Source organism: Perognathus longimembris, chromosome 2 (assembly GCF_023159225.1).
Source record: "Perognathus longimembris pacificus isolate PPM17 chromosome 2, ASM2315922v1, whole genome shotgun sequence".
In the NCBI taxonomy this organism is placed as follows: Eukaryota; Metazoa; Chordata; class Mammalia; order Rodentia; family Heteromyidae; genus Perognathus; species Perognathus longimembris.
The window spans coordinates 70,120,342-70,148,298 of NC_063162.1; the positions used below are offsets into that span (position 1 = coordinate 70,120,342).

The window sequence follows — 27,957 nt, forward strand, 5'->3', positions numbered from 1 at the left end:
CTTCCTCCCTCCCCGATTGCCTCCCCATCCTTTCCTGAGATGTTCAGTTGGTTTACAGCATATTGTCTTGGAAGTAGCGCTGCATTGGTTCACCTTTTATCCTTTGTCTCTCCATTTTGGTGTTTCCCTCCCCTAGTTCCAATAAACATACATATAATACCAAGTGTACCAAAGTCAGTTACAGTGACATCCATTTTTCTTCTTTATGCTAATTTTATCACTTTTCTGTATTTTTTTCAATTCTACTCATTTATTTCTCTATTTTGTCTCAGTTCCACACTTTTTAACTATTGTTGTTTTGAAATACATTTTTCAGGTATAATGTATGAGTCCCTCTTATTACACTTATTTTTAAACTTCCATACTTGTTACCATTGTCCAGATATATTTTCAGATAGGCTTGAAAAGTCATTTTCTAAAAAAAGTTTAGAACAAACATCCCACTGGGATTTTGATTGCAATTATAATAGAGCAATAAATAATCTGAGGATAATTGATGTCTAAAAATTATAGAGAGTAGGTCTACACATTTCTTCAAGACTTTTATGGCTTTCAATTAAGCTTTATAGCTTTCTGTATATAGGCTTTGCACTTCAACCCTCTCAAGAGCAACAAGTCTGAAAGCTCTAAAACCTGATAACATTTGTACCAGAAGCGATAGTTGATGATTTATTATATTGCTTTTTGTTATTACTATAGAAACTATTGGGTTGAGTAAAGGATTTTCCTTATAAGCTATAAAATGATGTTCCTATAAAAATCAAAAGGTAAGTGACTACAACAAAGAAATGGATAGTCAAACACATTAGCATTAAATAGATCTTCTGGAAGATGAAATTCTTATGCCTAAAGTTAATGTTTAATTTATTTGAGGAGATACTATTGCAAATTATGTAACTAAAAAAGTATGCTAGACTGGTGAAAAAGTAATGAAAAAAAACAGCAAGATGTTTCTATAATTGGCTAGAATGGTACTGCCAACACTGTAGCCACTGGCCACATTTGGCCTCTGATACCTGGAAACGTGGTGGTCTGAACTGAGATACACCATCAGGATAAAATACACAAATAATTGCAAAGGCCTTACAAAAATTTTAAATGCTTCAAAATATTCTTTTTTCAAATTACATTTTGGGGTGGGGGTCCAAGACCAGGATTCAAATTCGGTATTTGACATTTTCACTCATTGGCTAGCATTCTACCAACTGAGACACACTTCCAACCCTTCATTACATTTTTAATATATTTTGAAGCTATTAGGTTATAAGAAAAATGTACTATTAAATTAATTTTTCTCTTTTATTTTTAATTTGGCATATAGATCGTTTAAAAAGACGTGGATGGATTCCATTATATTTATACTGGACTGGATTGTGTTAAAGCACTCTCTGAAAATTAGATATCATTAATGAAAATGTATTCTGCATTTTAAGACACTCCCAAATAATACTAATTAGCCTTAGTTTTCCCTTAAAAATTGATTATGACTTTGGCTTAAAAGTTCAAGATTTGGGGCTGGGGATATAGCCTAGTGGCAAGAGTGCCTGCCTCGGATACACGAGGCCCTAGGTTCGATTCCCCAGCACCACATATACAGAAAATGGCCAGAAGCGGCGCTGTGGCTCAAGTGGCAGAGTGCTAGCCTTGAGCGGGAAGAAGCCAGGGACAGTGCTCAGGCCCTGAGTCCAAGGCCCAGGACTGGCCAAAAAAAAAAAAAAAAAGTTCAAGATTTGGTAAAACTTAATGATTTTATTCGTCTGGTACATTCTGAAATCGTTGGAAAATGTTCTGAAAATGCCTAAGTTATGCTTTTGGAGTTCCATGCCACATGCACACATAGAAGAGGGATTTGGCAGAGTCAAAGACAGAAACAGACAGAGAAAAAGTGTAATTTTGTTAAGACACCAAGAACACTTTTGTGGGAAGGAGTGTTGGTGCTAGGGCATGAACTTAAGGCCTGGGAGCTGTCCCAGAGGTTTTCCACACAAGGCTGGCACTGTACCACTTCAGCTAGAGTCCCACTTCTGGCTTTTTGGTTGGTCATTGGAAATAATAGTCTCAAGGACTTTTCCTGCCCAGGCTGGCTCTGGAACCTCAGATCCCAGCCTCCTGAATAGCTGCTGTTTCAGTCATGAGTGCCTGGTACCCAGCTATGAAAAAAATAATCAGGTCTTCAAATCACAAATAAGGTCAAAATCGCTAAGCAGTTCAAGTTGGAACTCTCCATTATCTCATACCTAATCGTTAAGAAGAAATTTAATAATAATATGATAAAAAATAGTTTCAAGGTGCTTTTCAAAGGATAAAGAGGTTCCTGGTAAGTTTCATGATTAACACGTTATATAGCTCCTTGTTAGATTTTAAACTTTTACTAAATCACTAAATAGGAAGATTTCATAATGGTTTGTGTCTACTGTTTCTTGCTACTTAAAGTATAAGAATTATACATATGTAGTTCTTCTATAACACAGAACATTTTATCCTTAAACAAGATAGCAATCTCCTGAGTGTATAGCACCTTTAGCTTCTTGGATCACTCTTTTTCAACATCCTCTTCACTTGCCAATACCTAACACAAGAGCTTGGACACAACATGCCCCACACTACTGTTCAATGACAAAAGAGTGAATGACTGAATGAGAATGAGTGATTACAATATCCCTTTGCTCTGAACAATCCATTTAACTTTTCCTTGAAAAGACCAGATAAAGTCCAAGGCATTCCAGTTGAACATTTATAAATTGGACATCTATCATATAAGTAAGATAACTTCAAGGAATTGTATCAAATCAAAGCGTATCCAAATTTCATGTATATATATATGTATATATACATTTAAAATACATCAAAATGCATTTTCTCATTCCTTTTCACTCAACATTTCAGCAAGTTTCCTCTTAAATAATAATATACATTATTTTTGCACTATGACTTGTTAACTAAACAAAGTAAAATTGGGTATTATTGCTATATATGATATATAGCAATATATCTTAATGTAATACCAATGTAATTTAATGTAATTTTAATGTATAGCAACATAATATTTTAATGTAAGATCAGCCTTTATTTTAATTTAATTACCTAAATCTGAAGTGCTTTTTTTAGATTTAATTATTTTCATTTGAGGAGTACAAAGGGGTTTGAATTCAATATGCCAACTTATGAGTACAATGCATCTTGATCACATCATTTCTTTCAAACTTGAAAATATGTCAGGATATCATAAAACAAATGTACACATAAAATACCTGAATTTTTAATCATCAAAAATGTGTCATGTATACTCAGAGACACACATAAATTATAATTTGTATGACTTGTATAACCTCCCTAAGAGTAAAGCAACTGAATTTCAACAAATATTAATTAACAGCACTTAAAACATTATCCTTAAACTATATCATCAGTGTGCGTGTGTGTGTGTGTGAGAGAGAGAGAGAGAGAGAGAGAGAGAGGTCTTGAAAACTAACTCCATATTTTGGGGTGCTGTGATACTCACTATATGAGTATTAAAGGTCTTTTGTTCCCAGATGCTCAGATATTTTGCCCAAATGTGCTAAAACAAAAATCACTTAAGAGAATATGAGCTAGCCTAGAGATTAATAAAATTTCCAACTTCATAGACTTCCACAAATATTGAGAGGAAAACAGCAGATAATTCTCAGCCATCAAATATTTCAATACTTCACTCTGTTTCTTTGGCATATTGGTCCCCTAGGAGATACTTGCAAAAAGGGTTGTAATGGTCTCTAGAGACTGAAAGAATAAGGTTTCTGTAGAAAGTGCTAAATTAATTTTGATAGTGAGGCCAAGTTAAGGAAGGGATGGCTTCCTGCCACAGGGTGGGGTTTTGTTTTGGTGTCCTTTTAGGCCTGCAGGTGTTTGGCACTAGTTAAAATCAGAGCCAGCTGTGATATTTCAAAAATTCTGATAGTTCCCTCCCAATAGTTTTCAGAAGTGGTATTTCAGGGTGATATCTTACACCTGACATATTCAACTTGTGTGGTGCAAATGGAGAGATGATGTCACATCACACTAGTTAGTGTCTTCTTCCCTCACCATCAGATCATGGAATTATGGACCAAAAATTTAATAATCACAGGTTCTAATCATCCATACTTTTTACCAAGCATTTCAATCAAAAGTGATGATACACTGAAATTACAAAATACACAGTCTTAGATGAAATCCTGAAGCAGGATGGTGCATTTTTAGTTGTCAGTGTAGGTATGATGCTCTGAGGGCCTCTCATTGGTGAGAGCCACACCTAGTTTTTGCCAGAATTTGTATCAGTTCTATTGTATAGTTTCTATTAAAAACTGCATTTTCTTTAATGGTATTTGAGTTGGAAACTCTCAAACCACAATGTATTTTATGCACATGTTTCCAAGGGTATGTTAAATACAGCCATACTGAGGTCATCTAGTAAGCATTTGAAACTTTTTAAGAATCCTTTTAATGTACTACACAATTTAGCTTTGTTAAAAGAAGATATTGGGCTGGGAATGTGGCTTAGTGGTGGAGTGCTTGCCTAGCATGCATGAAGCCCTGGGTTCAATTCCTCAGCACCACATAAACAGAAAAAGCAGGAAGTAGAGCTGTGCCTCAAGTGGTAGACTGCTAGCCTTGAGCAAAAAGAAGCCAAGGACAGTGCTCAGACCCTTAGTTCAATCCTAGGATTGCTAAATAAAGATATTTTAAGAACGTACTCAGAAAAAATGACTAGCTATTAAAATCTACATGTAGATATTCTATAGTATACACTATGTGTGCAGACTTTTACAGATGATTTGTCATTGAGGGAGGAAAGCAATAACACTACAGCATAAAAATATTTCAGAACTATCAGCAATGTAGACTAAAGAAAGACCCCATATGGTTCTTGATAGACTTAACAGTAGATGCCTGCCTAAAGCATCATTTTAACTGTGCAAAGGTCTATAGCATTAAATCAGAGGATAAAAGGTGGACAATTTTTCACCTATCCAAGGAAAAACAGATCATCTATTGTTTCAGCTGAATCAAGTTTCTTTGGAGCATGAGGCTATGTTAGAAATACTTTCTATTGTCAAGCACATTTTTTTGTCATCTACCAAAATTTTCATGCCACAGATGGTCCATTTGACCAGTGGACACACAGAATATCCCTCTACTTCTTGAGGTTTCCTGTCCTTCCTTTCTCCTGGTTGGACAATCCCCCTTTTCACTTCATCAAAGCCTTTTTCCTTCCTTCCTGCCTGCCTGCCTGCCATGTTCCAGGCCTTGTACCTCACCCAAAGTAATTTTCAGATGAACAAACAGCTGTGCTGGCACAATGTACAAGGAGAGCAGGAAGATGGCGCCAACCATGCATTCTCACATCCAAACACAAGTGGCCAGTTCCTTGTGCCCAGAGCCAAGAACCTGCAGCTCATCAGAGGGAAGCAAGGGAGGACACCTCAAAAAGAAATCATACTTACACAACACTTAGATGGAGAATGAAAAATAAAAGGGTTGTCAGTAATCAGAAATGAGGAAGGTTTGTGGGGCTGGGAATATGGCCTAGTGGTAAAGTGCTCACCTCATATACATGAAGCCCTGGGTTCCATTCCTCAGCACTCATATATAGAAAAAACTGGAAGTGGCACTGTGGCTCAAGTGGTAGAGTGCTAGCCTTGAGTAAAAAGAAGCCAGGGACAGTGCTCAGGCCCTGAGTTCAAGCCCCAGGACTGGCAAAACAAAATAAAACAAACAACAAGAAATGAGGAAGGTTTGTGGCCGTGTTGGCAGAACTTGAGGATAAGCTTCCACAGCATATAAGTAGAATGTGATTTTAAATGAAGGACCCCCATTTTTAGGGCCACATTGGATGTGCCTCTATCCACTAACACAGGTAAGTAAAAGAAGGTATTGATGACAAAAATAGAACCACAAAGGGCACCATCATACTGACATATTTTACCATGCATTGACCATTTATCACCCAACAATCCCCATTTCTCTTTGATAAATATCCCATGTAGTACTATAATTCGACAATGTAGGAGAAATTGTCCACCAATTGTGCCTCAATGGTCATAATTATTATGTTACACTCAGTCTCCTGAGATCCACCAGCCCTGGGGAAAAAGCTTGTCAGCCATAGAGGAACAGAGGGCCCAGTCGGGTCAAAATCTGGGGATTCTGGTGCTTACTACATGCAGCTCACCATTTTTTTCATTTGTTAATTCACAAATCCACAAATATTTAGTGTACCTGCTTTGTAAGTCAAATCTGAACTTAGTTTTCAAAAATCCAAAGAAGACAAATCCCTAGTAAATCTTTATTAGATTCACTGAGCAAATCAAAGAACCTCTTAAGCAATCATGCTTAGACAGTATCTTCTTGTTTTCATAAAGTATTTTCTCACATTTAAATCTGGTTTTTCTGCATTGCACATTTCTTTTAAAATTTGAATTTTTATGGAATTCTTTCTAAAGAAACATTTCCAAGCATAAGGTAAAGAGGATGCCCTAGCCACTTGAATGTAACACAATTCCAAGATTTACAATTTTCACACTCATTTTTACCAATAAAATGTAATTGCTGGGTACCAGTTGCTCACACCTGTAATCCTAGCTACTCAGAAAGCTGAGATCTAGGAGTTGTGGTTTGAAGCCAGCCTGGCAAGAAAGTCTGTGAGACTCTTTTTTTTTTTCAAGTTAAAAGATGGATTTATTGGGGAAGTATAAAGTATACTGACTAGCCAGGGTCACAGCCCAGACTCGGGAACTGGGACCGCGTGCCCGGGGCTGTGAGACTCTTATCTCCAACAAACTACCAAAAAGCTGAAAGTTGAGTTGTAGCTCAAGGGGTAGAGAACTAGTCTTGAGCAAAACAGCTCAGAGACAGCACCCAGGCACTGAGCTCAAGAACCAGGACCAGCACATTTTTTTTAAGTAATAGTATCACATTACTCTCTATCTTTTGAAAACTCCACATAATTTTCACACATATTTGAGCATTTAAATTCCAAGTCAGAATAAAATTGTATATTTTTAAAAAATCAACTTTCTTCTTGCCTCTGGGGTATAATTATCAACAACAATCACAGGGTGATGAAATATGTTTGATGCTAGAACTGTAACAAGAATTATTTAGAATTTACTCTTTTTTTGGTGAGTCAAACTACCACCAAAATATAAAAGCTAGTAGGTAATATAAATCTTCTCCATTTACTAAAAAGCTTGAGAACCAAAAATATACTATAGAACCAAAATAGAAAATTATTAGCAGGTCCAAAACAGTTGAGAGGAAAAACTAATAACTGAAGTAATTAGTTTTCTCTGTAGTAATTAAACTGTAGAACTACAAGAGGAAATTAGATATTAAAATCCCAATTAGCCTATATTCACTCTGAATTATTGTGTCATGTGAACAAGTTTAAGATACATCCTAGATAGAGCTTAGGGCCTTTGTATGTGAAAGTTTAAAATGATAGGTCATATTAGAATATATCTACCAATATTTAAGAATAAATTATTTCCTTTGTGCCTTTATTCCTGGTAAAAACATAGACAGAGCAACCAAAATAGTGATAAGGGAAGCTCTAAGGAAATATCTCTAGGGAAATGTGTCCCCAATGGAGATAAACCTAAAATCCAACAGTGTCCAACAGTGTAAAACAGAGCTGGTTCTCATTCAAAGTTAACCCAGCTCTCTAGTGTACATTCAGGTGTTCTTGTACCTTCCTCATTGCTATGAATCACCAGACACTAATACACTGATGTCTGAGCTGCTTCCAGAGAGCTACATAGCACACTCCAACCCACACTGACCAGTATTTCCTTATGAACAAAACTCATAGTCTTAGTAGAAAAAAATAACGTAAGGAAGAATTCCTGAGTTCGTTTACCTTTTTCCTCAAGTATACTTTATAGCCATAGAATTAAATATGCTCCAAATTCCTTCTAAATGGATATTCATGTAAAATAAAGGTACTTAAGTTAAAGATATACATTTTCTAACAATATCCTCCTACTACCAAAAGGTATATTCTGTTTTTAATAATTAAATTCTAATTAAAACCTATCACTATACAAAGAACCAGGGAAAACAACCATATAATTTAAAAATGTTGGAAACTGACATGATTTGTGACTAATAATAGACAAAGCTTTACAGAAAAATGGAGTGGCTCTATATTTGGGAGTTAACATGTGAAGCCGAGACAAGGTACATTCCCTTGTAGTTATATTAATTGAAATAATAAAATAAAATACCTTAACAGCATCTAATTCATCTAAACAATGTTATAAAACAAACTTTTTTTCAGCTCACCCTCTACCAAGGCCCCAAGGAAGTTGTTAAGCGATAGACGATAGTCTCTACTAGAGTATAATTATACCTCACAAACAACATACATTAATCACAGCACATAAATGCCTTTAATTAGCAGAACTAAATGTAACTTACTTAGAGCATTTTAAGATAGCAATATGATCAGAAGTTGGCTGTAACTGTGAAAATGCTCATATATATTGCTAAAAAAAAATGATCTCTGGGAGTCTGGCCCCAACCTCTTCCATCTATATTTCGGTTTTCAGGAAAAAGTAAGTATCTTGACCTTGAAAATTTTGCGTGAGGAAATTTGTTACATCTGACAGATGGGGAAATATGATCGTAGATGTCTGGTTTTAAATTGTGATTTTTGTTTGTTTCAGACCCACAGTTTGAATTTAATGGTGAAAAAACTCATAGTACATGGTTTAACCTTAAGACTGGTGGCTAACATTTATATAAACAATCTGGATAGAAAACACAAGCAACCACCAAAAACTTCCAGATACAAACCTGGGGCTCTGCAAATATTTCCTTCATACTGTTGATCGGACCATACGGAATCCCACTGCCTTCAAAGAGACATAACCACTTTTTGGTTATTTCTTCTGAAAACCTAGAAGCAGACAAAAGAGGATGCAATTTTTATAATCTAAAGAAAACAATCTCTTTCCTTATATGGAAGGAAAAAACACATTTCTTTTTTGTTGTTGGTGGTGGTCAAGGGACTTGAACTCAAGGCCTGGAAGTTTTCTCTGAGCTCTTTTGCTCAAGGCTAGTGCTCTACAACTTTGAGCCAAAGCCCTACTTCTGGTTTCCTGGTGGTTAATCAGAGATAAGAGTCTCTTGAACTTTTCTGCCTGGGATGGCTTTGAACCGTGATCCTCAGATCTCAGACTCCTGAGTAGCAAGGATTACAGGTGTTAGCCACCAGCACCCCAGGGAAAAATGTATTTCTTAGGCTTTCACTACTTACAGTTCTGAGAGAAGGTTGTTTATATGAAATAACTTGAACAGCTAGCTGTAAAGTGGTAAAAGTAGTCACCCAGATCCCAGGGTCTAAAACTTCACCACAAAGATGTAATTCCTCCTTTTTTTTTTTATCCCTGTGTATTCTATGACACAAAGTTTCATGGTAAAGAAAGACTCTGTGGCAAATGGAATCAGTTGAGATCCAAACATGGTGGTAATTTACATATAATAATTACTGTCATTATTAAAAATGATAATATTATAAATAATTAGTCTTAGATAGTAATAAAAATCTGTAATAATTACAAATATTATCTCATTTTGAAATCATAGTGTCATTTTTTTAAGTTTGAGAATAGTATACTAGGCTGAATAACACAAATACACTAAATTATTCCTCAAAACAAAGTAAACAAATATAGCTGTTCTAAAAGAAAACTATGTGACAACAACAATTGCTGGCCTAGAACTCTTTAGCTACTTGTTTATTTATATTGTGATTTAGGAATAGAATTCTAGACATACAAAGACTCATATTTCTTTTTTTCAACAAAACTCAAATTCATCCCTATCTTTTATCTCTGTTTCTTCTACAATTTAAAATTGTACTTCACACACAGGAAAGCGTATTTAATTTTCTTTATATCCTATTGAACCAACAAGAATGGTGGAGGAGCTAATTTATTAATTAGATTTACTGCTTCTTTCTTCTCTGTTAAAACAGTAAATACAGAAACAGTATTTGGGGCCCATAGAGACAACTTGACACAATAATAATGTCTGTGTGAAGAACTTCAGAACCACTCACTGCTGAAATAGTGCACTGCTTTTACTTTTTCTAATTATCTAATAGTTACCAACAGGATTTTTTTTGCTGGTCCTGGGGCTTGAACTCAGGGACTGGATGCTGTCCCTGAGATTCTTTTGCTCAAGCCTGGCACTCTACCACTTGAGCCACAGTACCACAGCTTTTTTGGTAGTCTATTAGAGATAAGAGTCTCATGGACTTTCTTGCCCAGGCTGTCTTCAAACCATGATCCTCAGATCGCAGCCTCCTAAGTAGCTAGGATTACAGGTGTGAGCCACTAGCTCCTGGTACCAAAGAGATTTTTTTAAACACTAGTTAAAGTGGATTATTGGCATCTGCCAATAAGAAATCACTGCTGGAAATATAGTATAGGTATATTTTATATCCACAATTCTACTCAATTCTCATGTACACAGCCAGAATTATGCATAGACCTACAGACTTTATAGAAAGTTGTGTTAGAGAAGTGTATTTCTTTCACCATTTCCTGTGAATTTGCAAAACAACATCAATACCTGGAAGACACTTCTTTGATCACCAATTAGTAAATAAAAAATATAAAGAAAAAGAACTAAAAAGAAAAAATAAATTTAATATATTATCTGCAAAACTACTATATGAATAATGATGTTCAATCACATAATTACATAAAGACATAATAAAAATGTTAATGAAGATAACATAACATTTCACTAGGAATCTAATTCCATTCCTATACTTTTATAGTGAGTGCCTTCTATACACCAAATATTGATTCTTTTCTTTAAATGTCTTTACTTATTTATCTGTTTTGATGGGTAAAGATTTTTCATTATAGGGTCAGGTGTGATGGCATTTGTGCCTATAATCTCAACTACACAGGAGACCAAGGTAGGAGTACATAAGCTAACCAAGAGGGAGAGATAGGGGCTGGGGATATAGCCTAGTGGCAAGAGTGCCTGTCTCGGATACACGAGGCCCTAGGTTCGATTCCCCAGCACCACATACACAGAAAACGGCCAGAAGTGGCGCCGTGGCTCAAGTGGCAGAGTGCTAGCCTTGAGCGGGAAGAAGCCAGGGACAGTGCTCAGGCCCTGAGTCCAAGGCCCAGGACTGGCCAAAAAAAAAAAAAAAAAAAGAGGGAGAGATAGGAGGATTATAATTCAAGGTTGGACAAGGCAAATGGTATGACATTCAATCTGGAAACTAATTCAAAGGATCTTGGAGCATGGTTCAAATGATGTTTGTACTTTTCTACAAGCACAAGGCCCTGAGTTCAAACACAAGAGCCACCAAAAGTATACACATATATTCTTGAGAGAATAAATATATGCACATATATGCATATGTATATACATATATCTACACATATTTTTGTCACTACATTTTAATATTAAGCCAGGAATGTTAGCTATTGTTATTTAGTGAGCAAAAAGAATATTTCTAAATCCTGAATCAATACTAAATTCTAAATACTGAATAAATACTAAATTCTAAGTACTGACAAATACATTATTTGTGTTGACATTATGATACTATGTTTAAATGTCTTGCTTCTAATTGATTTTTCATATCATGATTTATATTCAATGACTGTTAAAGTCATCTCTTGGCCAAGAGACCTAAGATACACATAGATATACATCATCAGAATGCAATATGCTGAAAGAATAAAAGAGATGCTTTGAGCTTGGAGACTTTTCAATAGAGACATCAATTATGTAAGTTTTTATAAATATTGTAATAGTTTGATATACTTTCAAGACAAGTAAATTTATCACCACTGGATTCATGCATGGCTTGAAAGATTGACATAGAAAATTAATATCAATATCTAAAGGAACTCTTCGCGGCAGACAAGTCCCAGAAAACTCACAGGGATAGTTGGAGTTTTAGTATTTATCTAAGATTTTCACCACTGGGCAAAAGAGAAGGATTTATGTTATGGAAAACAGCAGATACACTTTGGAAGTGAGACTGAGGGCAGCGGCTGTGTATGCAACCATGGCTATGACCACTGTTTGTCTCTGTGTGGGTGTGGGTATGGGTGTGGAAGCATTCCTAAATGCCCTAAACTTAATCGGTCAGAGATGGAAAAGACTGAATTCCTCCTCTCCCAGAGGGCATCTGCATCATCTTGCGAAAATACATGTCTCTTGATCTAAATCTGGTGTGGAATCCTTCCCTTTATCTATGCAAAGAAAAAAAAAGCTGTAAGCGCATGTTGCATGTTTTTATTAACCACAAAACTTCTGCTAAAAAAAAAAAAATAGAAAAATCTGATGCAAACCACTCAGGGAAATAAAATCCCAGAGATAAGGCAAGATGAGTCTTTAGATCTAGCCCTCAAAGCGAAGACTTCTGCTAGGAAATTATTTGAAGCCTCATAAACAACCAGACTTAATTGTGAACTTACTAAATTAACTCACAGATGTAATTCTCAAATAGACTGGAATGTAAATTTCCTAACTTTGTGATTAAACTTTAAAATATAAAACTCCTAGAGACACAGGGTAAAAAAAAAAGACAACTACAAAAGCAATACTTGCAAAACTGGTGTAAGTGAACTGAGCACCTCATGGGGAGAAAGGGAAAGGGGGAGGAGGGGGGGGGAATGAGGTAGGAGGTAACAAACAGTACAAGAAATGTATCCAATGCCTAATGTATGAAACTGTAACCTCTCTGTACATCAGTTTGATAATAAAAATTTGAAAAAAAAAATATATATATATAACTCTTCTCTTTAGAGAATGGGCTAAAGCTTCAAAGAAGCCCAATCCAAGACCAAAGAAACAAACGAGAGACTGAAGCCATGAGGGAGGAAGTGAGGAATGCTTGTTAACATTGGCCATAACTAAATGTTGATCATTAAATTGCTTAGTTTATATTTGTCTGTTTTATTCTCACGACCAAGTTAGGAGATAAGTAATTTCAGTATTTGACCAATAGGAAATCAGGAAAATAAACTTGTTAAAATTCATATAGCTTTTAAGGTCAGTGTTTGCATTCAACACTGAGCTGGTTGAATTCCAAAGCCACTTTTGATGCACAAAGACTGTAGCAGAATACAAGCAAAAGGCAGTCCACATATCGCTTGCAGGATATTTGATCAGAGATGTCTTCACCAAGACAGAATGGAGTTGAAACTGTTCCTCTTTCAAACTAGATGTTTCTTCATTTCCAGCATATATACCCCAGGATATATTTCCTTACATTAATACTTCCTTGTTCCTCATGCTTTATAGAAAGATTTGGATTGTATCAGCCATGGAAATTATAGCCACAAAAAAAAAGCCTATGTGTTCAAAGATCATAATGGAGAACACAGCTATGCAATATGGAGATGCATGAATTACAACTCAGGGTGTTCTGACAAAGATCTGAGTGAATATCTTGTAGTCAAAGGGCCAGAAAGAAAGCCTTGTAGTAGAACTCGATGTCTAACAAAGGATTTTGAAATGAGGTGACATCTGAGCTAGTGTCTAAGGATGAGTCAGAATTTTCCAGGTGAAAGATGGAAGGAAGGTTGTGCAGGCTGAGGGTAGTGTTGTACTATAAATAGCCAATTAGGAAAGAGACTGAAATCTCCTTTACCCTAAGTAGCAGATAAAGTGAGAGGGGCAGTTTATCACCAGAGTATAGACAATCTTGTCTGTTATGCTCAGGGTTCTGGAATTTAGTCTGAGGTCTGAGGATCAAAGTTCAAAGCCAGCCCAAACAGGAAAGTCTGTAAGTCTCTTATCTTCAATATTTTAAAAAAGCTATAAGTAGAGCTGTGACTCAAGTGGTAGAGCACTAGCCTTGACCGAAAGAAGCTCAGGGACAGCACTAAGACACTGAGTTTAAGCTCCAGGATTAGCAAGAAAAAAAATGTCCTATGATTTGAGTATTAGGATCCTAATGGCTATGGAGATTAAGGTTTAGAGAGATCCAATAAGGCAGAGTATATATAGATCAGAAAACTCAAATCTGCCAGCAATGGAGCCCTAATCTGGTTTTCTTCTAGGTTTATGTTGTCTGGAAGACTCGCTAGATATTAACAATGACCCACTAGAACTCTAGCACAGGGTGCCATTCTTAAGCCGCTGCCAATCAAGCTACCTACTGTCCCACAAGAGACACTAGGTAGAGGGGAGGAAAATGAGGCAGAGGTCAGGTGTTCTGCCAGGAATCCAACCATCCCTTCTTTCTGGCTAGTAATTATGATAGTGTTTCTATAATGTCTTGTAAGATTAGCAAAGGTTTTCTGAGCTGATCCCTTTCAGAATTCTAAGAAAAAGGACATATTATTTGCATGCATTATAAGGATGAAACACTGCATTATTAGGACTGACATTCAAATCTACATTCTAATCCCAGAGTTCATCTCATACTGTACTACTGCCATCTATGAAAGATAATCAGTCAATAAAATTTATTGAGAAGACAGGTCTGACTTTTAAGCTTAACCCCCACCTGGTTTTGTGATTGTAGGTAAATTATTTAATATCTCTGTTCTCAGGAATTTACACTAGTTGTGATTTGCTAAACATAGCATCACTTGCAATACAAATAGAATGCAATACTTTAAAAAAATCATGTCTGTAATTGCAAACCCAGTGTAGAAATTTTAACATTTTATACAGCAGTCTATCTGATAATTTATAGTTATAAAAGCCTAAGTTTCTGAGAGTTCTCAAATGGACCTTTCTATGTATATTTGTTGTTGTTTATTGTTGTCATCCGTTTCTTTCTCTATAAAACATCTGTGTTTGTACTGAGGCCTCTAGGGCTTGGTGATGATGGGTCTCAGGAATCTTCCTGGTCCTCATGACACTTGGAGCAGCTCTGCAGGGAGGGAATGATGCAGAGATTTCAAGCTGGGCAGGAAGTAATAAATCAGGTATGTTTTACCAGGCAAACAACCAGAACTGTTTTGAAACAATTTAAATGGTTCTCAACATCATATACTTGTGGACAAGCCATAGAAGTTGAAGACAATTTATTTTCTCATCCTCACAGCTGAGACCAAATCCAGAGCCTAAATTCCTATAAGTGATGAACTCATGCCTGCTGCACTCCATGCTGACTCCACATCTCAAAGAGGTCACTTTCATAAAAGGCTTTGCGTGTCCTAGATGAAATCTGGGGGCTTCAAAATTATTGTGCTTGTGACTAACACCTTAAATTCTAGCTACTCAGGAGGCTGAGTTCTGAGGACTGTAGTTCAAAGCCAGCCCAGGGAGGAAAGTCCATTAGATTCTTAGCTCAACTCTATCAAAGATCCAGAAGTAGAGCTGTAACGCAAGTGGAAGAATGCCAGCCTTGAGTGAAAAAGCTAAAGGACAGTGCCCAGTCCCTGAGTTAAAGTCCCAGTACCAGCAAAAAATATCTAAATTTTTTTAATTAATGTTAGTAATGTTGAGAAAATTAAATGTTTCTTCTTTCCTTATCTCCTGCAAGAGTTTTTGAAGTGCTTAAAGACAATTTTTCTCCATGATTGTCAGAGTTCTCTTAAACAAAGAACAGAGTGAAGTGCTAACAAAGGAGAAATCATGCATTTACCCCTAGTTTGGGCCAGATCAACTACTATATCTACAGTCAATGACAAAAATCTAAACCACATATATATTCAATCAGAGTCCAAAAAGATAGGTTACTTGTGAGTTCTACAAGCTGCCTTTTCAGAGAAGTTTTACATCACATGAAAATACAAATGCAATAACTAACATATGTAATATGACTATGTTACAAAAGCATTTCTTTAGTTCACATAGAAATTGCATAACTTGAAATGTAAATTAATTTGCAAATTTTTAACTTGTATGCATTTTATGCATAAATGGAAAGTATTCATGTCTTCTCTCTATACTGCTTTTATGGTAGAACTGGTGATATGACAAAGATGGTTTTCTGAAAGTAAATTCTGACAGCTGAACATCCCTAACTCAAAACGCAGCTTCCTTTCACATTTTCTCTCATCTCCTTACTCATATCAATATAACTACAATAGTAGATTTCCCTTTCACTTCCCTTTCCCTTTCACTTCCCTTTGAATTGGTAATCCAGGGAAATGGAGAGAAAGATATCTTCATTTTCTATTTCCTTGGTATACAGAAGACAAGGTTCAGGTTAAGTGTGGCTCAAAACTCCAAAATAATTTTGTGCAATTAATTAGAAAGCTAGATACATATTTTAGAGACTTACAGAAGTAATTAGGAGTTACAAAAGACATTGCCAATAATACGATAGTACACAAATATAAAACTTTAATAAGGAATTCATCAACAGAATATTAATTCCCCAAACCTACAGAATGGGAGAAAATATTTGTAAACCATTCAAGAAGATATTAATATACAGGGTATATAAATAATTCGAAAAAATTTATTATCAATTATTTTTAAACCTAAATAATTTAACTAAGAAGTAGATAGATCAGCAGTAGTTTAATTGTTACATACATGTGACCATATGAAATGATGCTAATCGAAATGAACTCCAAGTTATGGAAACAAGAGGGTTTTTTCTAATGTACTGTGTGAAGTAATTTCTTTTGTCTTTCTTTCTTTTTTCCTTTGGTTTATTCCTTGTTGTTACTGATTATTTTTTTATTTTGGTACCTTGTGTCTTGTATAAACATTTATCTGATTTGGGGAAGGGAAAGGGAACAATAAAATGGTGAGACAAAGGAAAAAGGATGAACCAAAGCAACAGTGATACTCACAAGACACTATGTTGGAAATGAACTTTACAGCTTGTGAGGGAGGTGAGTCGGGAGGAGGGAAAATGGGAGAAAATGAGGGAGAGATAACACTGATCAACAAGAAATGTACTCATTATCTTATTTATGTAACTGTAAGCCCTCTGTACATCACCTTTACAATAAAATAAAATTAAATAAAAAGAAGTAGATCAGGCACCAATGGCTTATGATTGTAATACTACCTACTTGGGATTCTGAGGTTAGGAGCACAGTTCAAGGCCAGTCCAGTCTGGGCATAAAATGACGTGGCACAAATGACACATGCCAGTAATCTCAGGCCAATTTATACAAAAATACATTTGAAAGATTCCTTCTGAAAGGAAGAAGGTATTGGCATGCACCTGTCATCCTATCCATGACAGAAAGTCTAAAATAGGAGGAACTGTGCTCACAAAAGAAAGCCAAACATAGACAAATGCCACATATTCTCACTCAGTTGCAGAAACAAATAAGTCAGTCTCGTAGAAGACTAGGATGGAATATTGGTCACAAGACACGAGGATGAGCAAAGGGCAGAAAGGATGGACAAAAGTTCAGTAAGAGGCAACAAAACTCAGTGAAAAGAAGCTGGCTCTGATTTTTTTGTCGCCCAGTAGAAAAGAAAGACTACAAAATTCCCCACACAAAAATGATCTCTTTCCAAACTGCTCTGTAAATCATTAGATGCCAGTCAGCACTTCTACACTTCCATATCTTCACCCTACCTTGATCCTTATCACTCATACACTACTGTCAGTCTGACAGAGGTGAATGGTTTCTCATGCCTGCTTGAAATTGTATTTCCCACAAATGGAGAAATTTTGTATCTTGTCTTATAGCTATTAGTTGTTGGTAGTTGTTTTTATTTTCTTTTTTTAAAACTTATTGTTTTTGTAAAGGCAATTACAAAAGTGAGAGCAAAGGAGGATACTCTTAGGAGAGGAACAGAAACGTACAATGCATATGTGCATCTGATCATACAAAATAATATTTATTGAAATGAACTCCAGGAAATTAAAACAAAGAAGTTTTATCTGCTTTTCAGTTTTTATTTTCTTTCCTTTTTATTCTGATTGTTTGTTTATATGGGTTTAGGAATGTAAGGGAGGGCACAGAAATGGAGGGACAAGTACAGCAATGGTACTCACTGGATACTATGTTGAAAATGAACTATACAACATGTGGGTGGGATGGGAGGGAAAAACTGAGAGAAAGTAAGGAAGTGGTGACACTGTCTGAAAACATGATTATATAACTGTAACCCCTCTGCACATTACCTTTTTTAAATTTTTGTTATTAACGATTATTAATGTTATTATCTCTCCCAGTTTTTCCCTCCCATGCCCACCTACAAGTTGTATAATTCATTTTCAACATATTTTCTTTTTTATATGGTTCATCCATTTTCAAGTTGAAATGTCTTTTTCTCCTTATTGTTTCATAGGTAATTTTGCATAGTCTAAATACAAATCCTCTATCAGTTATACACCTTTCAAATTTATTCTCATAAATAATAGCTTGTCTTTGAGTTTTCTTCTTTTTCATATAGAATCATTTAGGGCGGGAGAGGTCGGTCATGGGGCTTGGACCTGGGCACTGTTCTTGAGCTTTTAGGCTCAAGACTAGCACTTTACCACTTTGAGTAACAGTGCCAGTTCTGGTTTTCTGGGAGTTAATTGGAGGTAAGAATCTCCTAGAGGGGTATGAGGGACAAGGTAACAAACAGTACAAGAAATGTATCCAATGCTTAACGTATGAAACTGTAACCTCTCTGTACATCAGTTTGATAATAAAAATTAAAGAAAAAAAAATCTCCTAGATTTTCCTGCCCTGGCTGGCTTTAGAATTCCAATCCACAGATCTCAGCCACCTGAGTAGTTAGGGTTACAGGTGTGAGCCATCAGCACCCAGCCAAATAGAATCTTGTATCTGTTTATAGATCTGGCAGTACTAGTGTTTAAACTTTGAACTTCATGCTTGCTAGGCTATCACTCTACCACTTAAGCCATATCTCCAGTACAGCTTTTTGCATTTAATTTTGGAGATAAGTCTCATGAACAAAAAGTTCATGGTCAGAAAATGCCCAGAATGGTCTTGAAGCACAATCCTCCAAATCTCAGTCTCTTAAATAGCTAGAATTATAGACACAAAGTGCCCAACTAGAATCTTTTCATCTTAATTTAGGCAAAAATAATTGTTTTTCTTTAAGATTGCTGTTTTGGGGGTTTTAAGGAATCGTACCTAATTCATGAATTTGTTGTGAGGAAACGGATGAATGCATTTACACAATACACAGTACAAAGTACAAGTAAGTGTTATGTAAGTATTAAATAAATAAAAGTGAATTAATAATTGTGGGAGGCAAACTGTTGTCAGGTGAGGAAAGAGAATGGAGTAGAAGTTTGGAAAACAAAATTTGGTTCAAGACTGGCACTGGCCCTTTAGACAAATTGAGTAAACTCAAACCAAGTCAATGAGATTCCCTAAGATCCTTGCTGCAGTTGACAATTCAGTAACTATAAACAGGCCTGTGGCACTTCCATAACCCACAGAGAAACAGCTGGAATTTGTTGGGTCCCATTTCTACCATAAACAGCATCACAGATTTAATATTTCCAGTGATTTTCTCAGACAATATTTCCTCTTAGGAATTTATCTCTACATATTACCAATAAATTGTGGCTAAAGTTATTTTTCTTCCCCCTAGCATTTGTTAGTTCTCTCTAATGTCTTCATGTTGATTTACAGGGAGCTCAAATCTGGCAGCATAGGAGACCATCCAGGAAATAAAGTCTTACTTCTTATAATAGTCACTAAGGACTTGCTATCAAAAACAGAGAGAGACGTGGGTATGTAGGCAATATGTCTGATGAGTCACACTAATTATTAGCACATTCACAATTCTGGTTCATATAACTTATCATTTAGAGTGCAGAAAACTTACTTTGTACAGATTCTAAGTAAATTCTGGTTCATTCATTATAATGGTCTGGCCTGAATTGAATTATGGTCTCTGTCTATATAGTTTAAGGAGAAATTTGCCCTTATTGCCAAGGTCCAGGGATATCAGACAAAGGAGATGGCTCATGCTAAAAAAGAAATACCAGCCCCTTTTGTTGAAATGTCTTTATGAAGAGTAAAGCAATACAGAATCACTGTAGAAAAATTACTTCATCATCCACAGGAACCAAACAGAAATAAAGTTCCCTGTAACCTTCACACAGAAATTATTTTGGTTTATGCATAGTTCTCATCAACAAATATATTTTTAAAATTAAAAAGACATCACAATGCTTGTGGCCATTTTAAATTTACCAACCCTGGATCCATATCAAAAGTGTTACTTATTATTTCATCACAATGATCAGAGAGTATCTGTTATAGTGATTTACCATAAGTGGCTTTAAGCAAACTTTTGTTGTTAGATATATCTGCTTTATCTTACTTAATGTTTCTGAATAATATTGCAAAATAAATATCCTTATAGCTAACTCTCTGCACATGTTCTTTTTCACCTAGAATTCATTCCTAGACATAGAAATAAAGTCAGCTATGACCTAATCATACAGAAATAATTCTGGTTTATATATATTGTTCTGGACTTTTGTGTGAGTACACAGATATAATGAACCCTTTAAATGTGTGTAATTGTTAAATATTTTATATTAATACATAGAATTACTAAGCACTTAGACGGGTAAAAGTCCTGTTCTTCATATCAGTCATCTAAAGGAGAGATAAATTAGGGAAAGATATAGTATTTGTGGTCAGGTACCATGCTTCTAATCTTAGCTATTGAGAAGGCTGAGATCTAGAGGATGATGGCAAAGGAAGAAAAGGTCAATAAATTCATTCTCAGAGTAACCAGATAAATGCAAGGCTAGATACATGGATCAAGTGGCAGAATACCAGATAAGCATATACAAGGCTTTGAGTTCAAACTTCAGTACCATCAAAAAGGAGAAAAGGTATGTTATTTGTAGAAATGCAATGGAGAAAAATTAAACAGAGGAGTTAAGCCATTCCATGAGGGGTTAAACTTTTTAGTGGGGTAAATTAAGACCTAGAGAAGAATGCCAAGGCACCATTTAAGCAGATTCTCTTATCAAAAGCAGGTATGATTTTTATCATTTGATTTATTGTTCTCAATCTGATAAGAGAAAATCATTTCACTGATTACTAGCACTTCCAGTTGTTTATATATCTTATTTTACAAAGCCCTTACTTCCATCTTTTCAACCAGTTTCAACTGGGTTTTCCCAATTTATGTGTAGTAGATCTTTTTTGTTTTGTTTTTGTTTTGCTCTCTTTTTATTTCTGGCATAGGAGTTGGAACTAACAGCTCCACAATCTCACTTGGTTTGCTTGCTGAGCTGGCCCTCTACCACTTGAGCCATGCTTCCCTGCGAAAGCATGGCTGGTTATTTTGGAGATAGGACTCTAAATAACTTTTCTGCTTAGGTGAGCCTCAAACCACAAACCTCCATATCTCAACTTCCTGATTTTATAGGATTACAGGTTTGAACCACAGGTGCCCAGCTATAGCTAATATTCTATACCAGTTTTGTATTTGCACCTTGAACTTTTATGTACCCCAACTACAGATTTTATTTATTTTCCTAGTCCTGGGGCTTGAATTCAGGGCCTGAGTACTGTCCGTGGCTTCTTTTTGCTCAAGGCTAGCATCCTACCTCTTGAACCACAACACCCACTTCCAGCTTTTGCTGTTTATATGGTGCTGAGGAATCAAACCCAAGGCTTCATGCATGCTAGGCAAGCACTCTACCACTAACCACATTCCCAGCCCCCCAGGAACAGATTTTTAACAATAATTCTAGTTCTCAAAGATTTGGTGATGACAAAAATTAGATTATCCCATAGTTTTTCATTTTTATCATACATCACCAACAACAGAGTGATCTAAGAATATCTAATCCTATCAACAAGAGTTATGAGTTTTTAACTTTTTTTGTAATGATTTCTCAGTTCCATCCCTAATGGTTGTACTATCTTGGTATTTATGTGTTCAGAAATTATGGCCACTTCATCTTATACTCATTTAGGTGAGTGTGTGTGTGTGTGTGTGTGTGTGAGAGAGAGAGAGAGAGAGAGAGAGAGAGAGAATATAAATCTATCCACTCAGTTTGATTGAATGAACCCATGTATATAATGACACTCAAATCAAATGCCTTTAATAAGCCACAAAACATTTAAGCACTCTAACAAAAAGGAATAAAAATCCTTAGTATACTCTGGAATATGTAACTGATTAGTATATGAGCAATTCAAAGTAATTATATATCCAAGATAGAGACCATGCTTTATACCATATGCATATAACAACGTCAAGTGAATTTGGAAACAAACTCAAAATTGTATGCACAGAAATCTAATTATCCATAATACATTAACTAAAATTCCAACACTAAACAGAGTGTGAGAGAAGTCTCTCCCCTGGCCATAGCACTATAGGGCATGACACAATCTGCACTGGTTCCCTGTCAAAATCTTACGTGAAGAGAGGTATAATGATTGATAACTGACATTTTTCTGGAATAGACCATGTGCCAGTTTTAAACCTATCCATGGATTACAAATTTAATCCTTGGAATAACCTTGTGCTAGAATAGAAATGATATTTATCAGCCCTATTTTACAGACAAAGACCCTGAAGCACAGGGAGACTAGCTAAGGTCATGCAGTTAGCTAGAAAAAGAATAAGAACCCAGGTCATATGAGCTCTAGAATCCAGGTTCTTCCCATCCTGCCCTTCCTCCCACCTCACCAAGAGAGGAACAAAAGGTGGCCAAATGTGTCCATGCATGAATGGATCAATTAATCCATCAACCAATAGATAAAATTTGCCTTGGAGGAATGTAATTTTTTTAGTTCTGCATATATTTTAGATATGAGGCCTTTGTCCATTGTATGGCCGATAAAGATCTTTTCCCAATCTGTGGGCTTTCTTTTTATGTTGCGAGCTATGTCCTTTGCCCTGCAGAAGCTCTACAGTTTCATGCAGTCCCATTTGTCCATCCTTGGTTTGATTTGTAGCATTTCTGGGTCTTTGTAAAGAAAGTTCTGTCCTGTGCCAAGGAGCCCAAGTGTTTCTCCTACTCCTTCCTTTAGTGTTTTCAGGGTATCTGTTTTAATTTCAAGGTCTTTGATCCATTTCGAATTGATTTTGCAGGGTGATATATAACAAAACTGCAAAGAACCAATTGCCCCCTCAACAAGTGGGCTAAAGACTTAAAAAGGGACTTCTCTGATGAGGAAATGAGAATGGCCAAGAGACATATGAAAAACTGCTCTACATCACTAGCCATAAAAGAAATGCAAATCAAAACAACATTGAGATTCCATCTCACCCCAGTAAGAATGTCCTATATCAAGAAAACTAACAATAACAAATGTTGGAGGGGATGTGGCCAAAAGGGAACCTTACTTCATTGTTGGGAATGTAAGCTGGTTCAGCCACTCTGGCAAGTGGTATGGGGATTCCTCAGAAGGCTAAACATAGAGCTCCCCTATGACCCAGCAGCCCCACTTTTGGGCATCTATCCAAAAGACCACAAACCAGAACACACTAAAGCCACCAGCACAACAATGTTCATTGCAGCACAATTTGTCATAGCTAGAATTTGGAACCAACCCAGATGCCCCTCAGTAGACGAATGGATCAGGAAAATGTGGTACATATACACAATGGAATTTTATGCCTCTATCAGAAAGAATGACATTGCCCCATTCATAAGGAAATGGAAGAACTTGGAAAAAAATTATACTAAGTGAAGTGAGCCAGACCCAAAGAAACATGGACTCTATGGTCTCCCTCATAGAGAATAATTAGCACAGGTTTAGGCAAGTCACAGCAGAGGATCACAAGAGCCCAATAGCTATACCCTTATGAACACATAAGATGATGCTAAGTGAAATGAACTCCATGTTACGGAAACGATTGTTATATCACTGTTGTAACTACTTTCAACGTGCTATGTGAAACCGTAGCTTCTATTATTGATGATCTTATTGTATCCCCTTCCTGTGGTTGTAGCTGCACTATCTCTGTATCTTATCTGAGTACATTGGAAACCGTGTATACTGGTATTAGAACTAGGAAACTGAAAGGGAATACTAAAATCGAGAGACACAGGGTAAAAAAGACAGACGACTACAAATCAATACTTGCAAAACTGGTGTAAATGAACTGAACAACAACTCTTGGGGGGGGGGGAAGGGAAGGGAGAGGGGGAGGAGGAATGAGGGAGGAGGTAACAAACAGTAAGAGAAATGTATCCAATGCCTAACGTATGAAACTGTAATCTCTCTCTGCATCAGTTTGAAAATAAAAATAAATAAATAAAAATAAATAAAAAATAAAATTTGCCTTAACTCTCCAGAATGCAGGAAAGGAAGTTGATATACTGAGCACCTCTTCACTTGGATACAGTGCCAGTGCTTTGACTGTCATCTCACTAAATCAGAGAAGCAACCTGTGCAGATGTACCTTAGTAACCCATTTCTTTGGAAGAAAATAGAGTTTGTTAATTTGTTGTTGATGCTTGGAAAAGTCATTCAAGGGTGTACAAAATGATACTTGATGCAATGGGAGCTCAATATACATTTGTTGCATGAACTAATTTTAAATACTCTTTTCCTGCTTAGAAAAGGAAATATTAAGAATTACTAGCTAAGATGGCTATCTTCAAGGCAAATACTACTAAGCCAACCTCATTTGTTTTTGTTTTGTTGGATTCTAAACAAATAAAAGAGGGAAATCCTAAAGGCAAAATATTCCTAGATTTTTCCAAACCCAATAGCAAGGCCATTCAAAATATCTTTGTGGATAAGAGAGAAATAGATTTTGCATAATGACACAATTATGTGACTGCTACAATAGTCAAAGCATGCACCCAGAAGATTGAGTTTCTGTCTTGGAACCAAATCCCCAATGGATTTGGATACTATTATGTGAGTTGGATTTATGAATAATAACAAGTTAAAGAGAGAAGTTAGGTGAATTTAAGAAGAGCCGATATTGCTTTAATCAATACAATTCATGTCTTTAAATACAAAAGGAGAAACAAGACTGAATAATGACCAGAGTTTAAAAAACACAAAACATATTTTTGTGCTTAAGACTTTATGCGAGTCAACAAACCACATAGCTGCCAGACAAGAGTGAAAACTTAAACCTCAGGGACCAAACTATGTCACCTACCACTGAGATACCCTTACAATACTATGCCATCACCCTGGTAGATCCTTACAACAAGTCCTATTTATCAAGTGCTAGTGGTGTGCTAAGTATTCAACAACAATCACTCACTGAATTCTCTCAACAATTCCTAAGGCAGGGATTGTTACTATTAATACTATTTCCAACTTTCAGAAGAAAAACAACTGTAACGCAGAAATCACATCACTCAACTACTGCCGTGTCTTAATAGGGCAGAGTAAATCGACATCTGAGCAGTTTAAGTTAAGCTTCAATCATATCAAGCTCATTGCTATTCAGGCTTTCTTGTCGTCAGACACCAACAGTTTTAGTGGATTAGAGAAGCCCCATCTTGTGTCTCTTAGTCCCCCTGATGAGCTATACTGCAAGTATGGACAGTTCCTGCCTGCTGACAGCTTCCCATCTTAAATGCCTGTGCCCCTTCTCTGGATGTGGGAGTTTGGGGATTACATCTCTAAGGTCCACTCCCAGGCACTGGGAGATGAGCGCTGCAGGATAAAATGCCCCAGGATCCCCCTCCTCTGGGGATATGACTCTGATTTATGCTCCCACCAGTTTCCCGATGTTTCCCAGCATGACTGAGCACCCCACATTGGCAACCTGCTCATCAATGTGTACATCTCTGCTTTCTTTTCCTTGCTCATTTCTGTTTCTTTTCTTTTGCCAGTCCTGGGCCTTAAACTCAGGGCCTGAGCACTATCCTTGGCTTCCTTTTTTGCTCAAGGCTAGCACTCTGTCACTTGAGCCACAGAGGCCACTTCTGGCCATTTTCTATATATGTGGTGCTGAGGAATCGAACCCAGGGCTTCATGTATATGAGGCAAGCACTCTTGCCACTAGGCCATATTCCCAGCCCATCATTTCTGTTTCTTAATGTTGATTCCACTGGTAAATTACTCATACCAAGATCTCAGAATGGCTTGGTTCTTTGGCAAATCAAAATGAATATGCTATCTTCTACTTTTTCTGAATAATTCTTAAACCTTTTACTAACTGTAAGCAAATACATAATCACTTAATTAAATTATTTTAAGGATTTCAGTAATCTATCTTTCTCATCATACCACAGAAAACTCTGGTATTACTTAAGCATTCTTTGATTGTTTATGCTTTGAGTTAAGCTTGACCTTGACTTGAGAAGTGCAAGGACAATAGCAATTTCCTCCAGGCCACCTACCAAACCTGCCAGTAGCTGAGAAAGACAAAGATACAGAAATGTCAAAATAATGAGAGAAATATGAGAAAGGAATCTGAATTTAAGCATGAAAACTAGAATAAAATATGGGTCTCTGAAGAGACCATCAGTTGCCCATAAATACCTAGCCTCAAAGCACAAAATGGGCTCATTCGCACGAATATTTCTTTTCCCCCACCAGTACTGGGGCTTAAGCTCAGGGACTTGAGCTCTTACTCATCTTGTTTATTCACTGTTGATGTTCTACCACTTGAGCCATGCCTCCGTCCAGCATGTTGTGATTAACTGTTTGGGGTCCCACTGACTTCTGCTTCAGTGGGCTCTGTACTACAATCTTCCAGGTCTCCGTTACCTCTTATGAGAAGTTAGGACTACAGGCATGAGCTACCAGTACTTGGCTCAAGAACATTTCTGGAAAGAGTAAGTTTCTAAGTTCATTTTCTTTTTGGATATTCCAAGATAAGGATTCTGACATTTAGAAACATCAACGAAACAGGGCTGCAAACCAGAAACCTATCCCTTGCCCTTGGCTAAACTATACCACTATTTGACTTTTTTCCACTTATCAATCACAGGTAACACTCCTCAAAATCCTGAAGTACTGTAAGGAGGTTGTAAAACATGTTATTGGTAAGCCAGCAGTGCTAGCAGGTCACTATTTCTATAGAAGGAACAATTCAACACTATGGAGGTAAGAAAAATAAAGATTCCTTGAAAAGTATGCTAAATGGTCCTACTCTTAACTTTAGTAAACTGAAAAATAATCAATTCAACCAACTGTCACATTCAACCATTAATATTGTGTGTACAAAGTGACAGATCTAGAAAAGATAAGGCAACCAAGGATCACAAAATCATTGCCATCTCTCAAATATCCAGCTTTTCTGTATGCATGTTGCTTTCAGGTGCTTCATCTGTTTACTCTTAAAATGAGTATGTAAATTTTACTGAATAACACAGTAAACAAAAAGCATGCATAAATTGTTAGTAGATTCTACTACTTCATGGCAGAAGTCAGTGATTGACTGTGTTGCATCACATGCTTTCTCCCACTGGAAAGGGAAAATTTTTGCCCCAGACAAATAAGAAACATTATTTTCCTCTTACCTCTTCACAAGTTAATGCTCCTTGTACATAAAAAGTCAAAGAAAGGGGGGAAAGGGGAAATGAGGTACGAGGTAACAAACAGTACAAGAAATGTATCCAATGCCTAATGTATGAAACTATAACCTCTCTGTAATTCAGTTTGATAATAAATAAATAAATATATATATATTTATATGTCAAAGAAAGGGAAAGAAACAACCTTCTCAATGAATCTCCCAGGAAAACTACAACTGACACCAAGAAATTGCATAGGAATTTACTGTAACACTTTAGCCATTTATTCAGAGTAACTTAAAAGTTAGAAAGTGGGGCTGGGGATATAGCCTAGTGGCAAGAGTGCCTGCCTCGGATACACGAGGCCCTAGGTTTGATTCCCCAGCACCACATATACAGAAAACGGCCAGAAGCGGCGCTGTGGCTCAAGTGGCAGAGTGCTAGCCTTGAGCGGGAAGAAGCCAGGGACAGTGCTCAGGCCCTGAGTCCAAGGCCCAGGACTGGCCAAAAAAAAGTTAGAAAGTAGTCACTGATACTTTTGATGATAATATACATATGACATGAACAGTTAAGAATGAATGACAGAAGACCCTCCGTAACAGTATTCATTTCTTACCTTTATTTTAACCTCAATGTTT

The 27,957-nt window shown here is 36.4% G+C and overlaps 1 protein-coding gene across 11 annotated transcripts in view; it reads right to left on the minus strand.

The window, feature by feature from the left end:
* Positions 1-27,957, minus strand: part of Sugct (succinyl-CoA:glutarate-CoA transferase) — a 546,711-nt gene that overhangs the window by 308,565 nt on the left and 210,189 nt on the right. For 10 of the 11 annotated variants that reach the window (XM_048339429.1, XM_048339424.1, XM_048339423.1 and 7 more), the window contains one exon: positions 8,815-8,917. In XM_048339429.1, the coding sequence (XP_048195386.1) occupies positions 8,815-8,917 (103 nt within the window). Of the gene's footprint in view, positions 1-8,814; positions 8,918-13,858; positions 14,888-27,957 lie in introns of those variants that run through there. The other variant, XM_048339434.1, reaches the window with a different exon arrangement.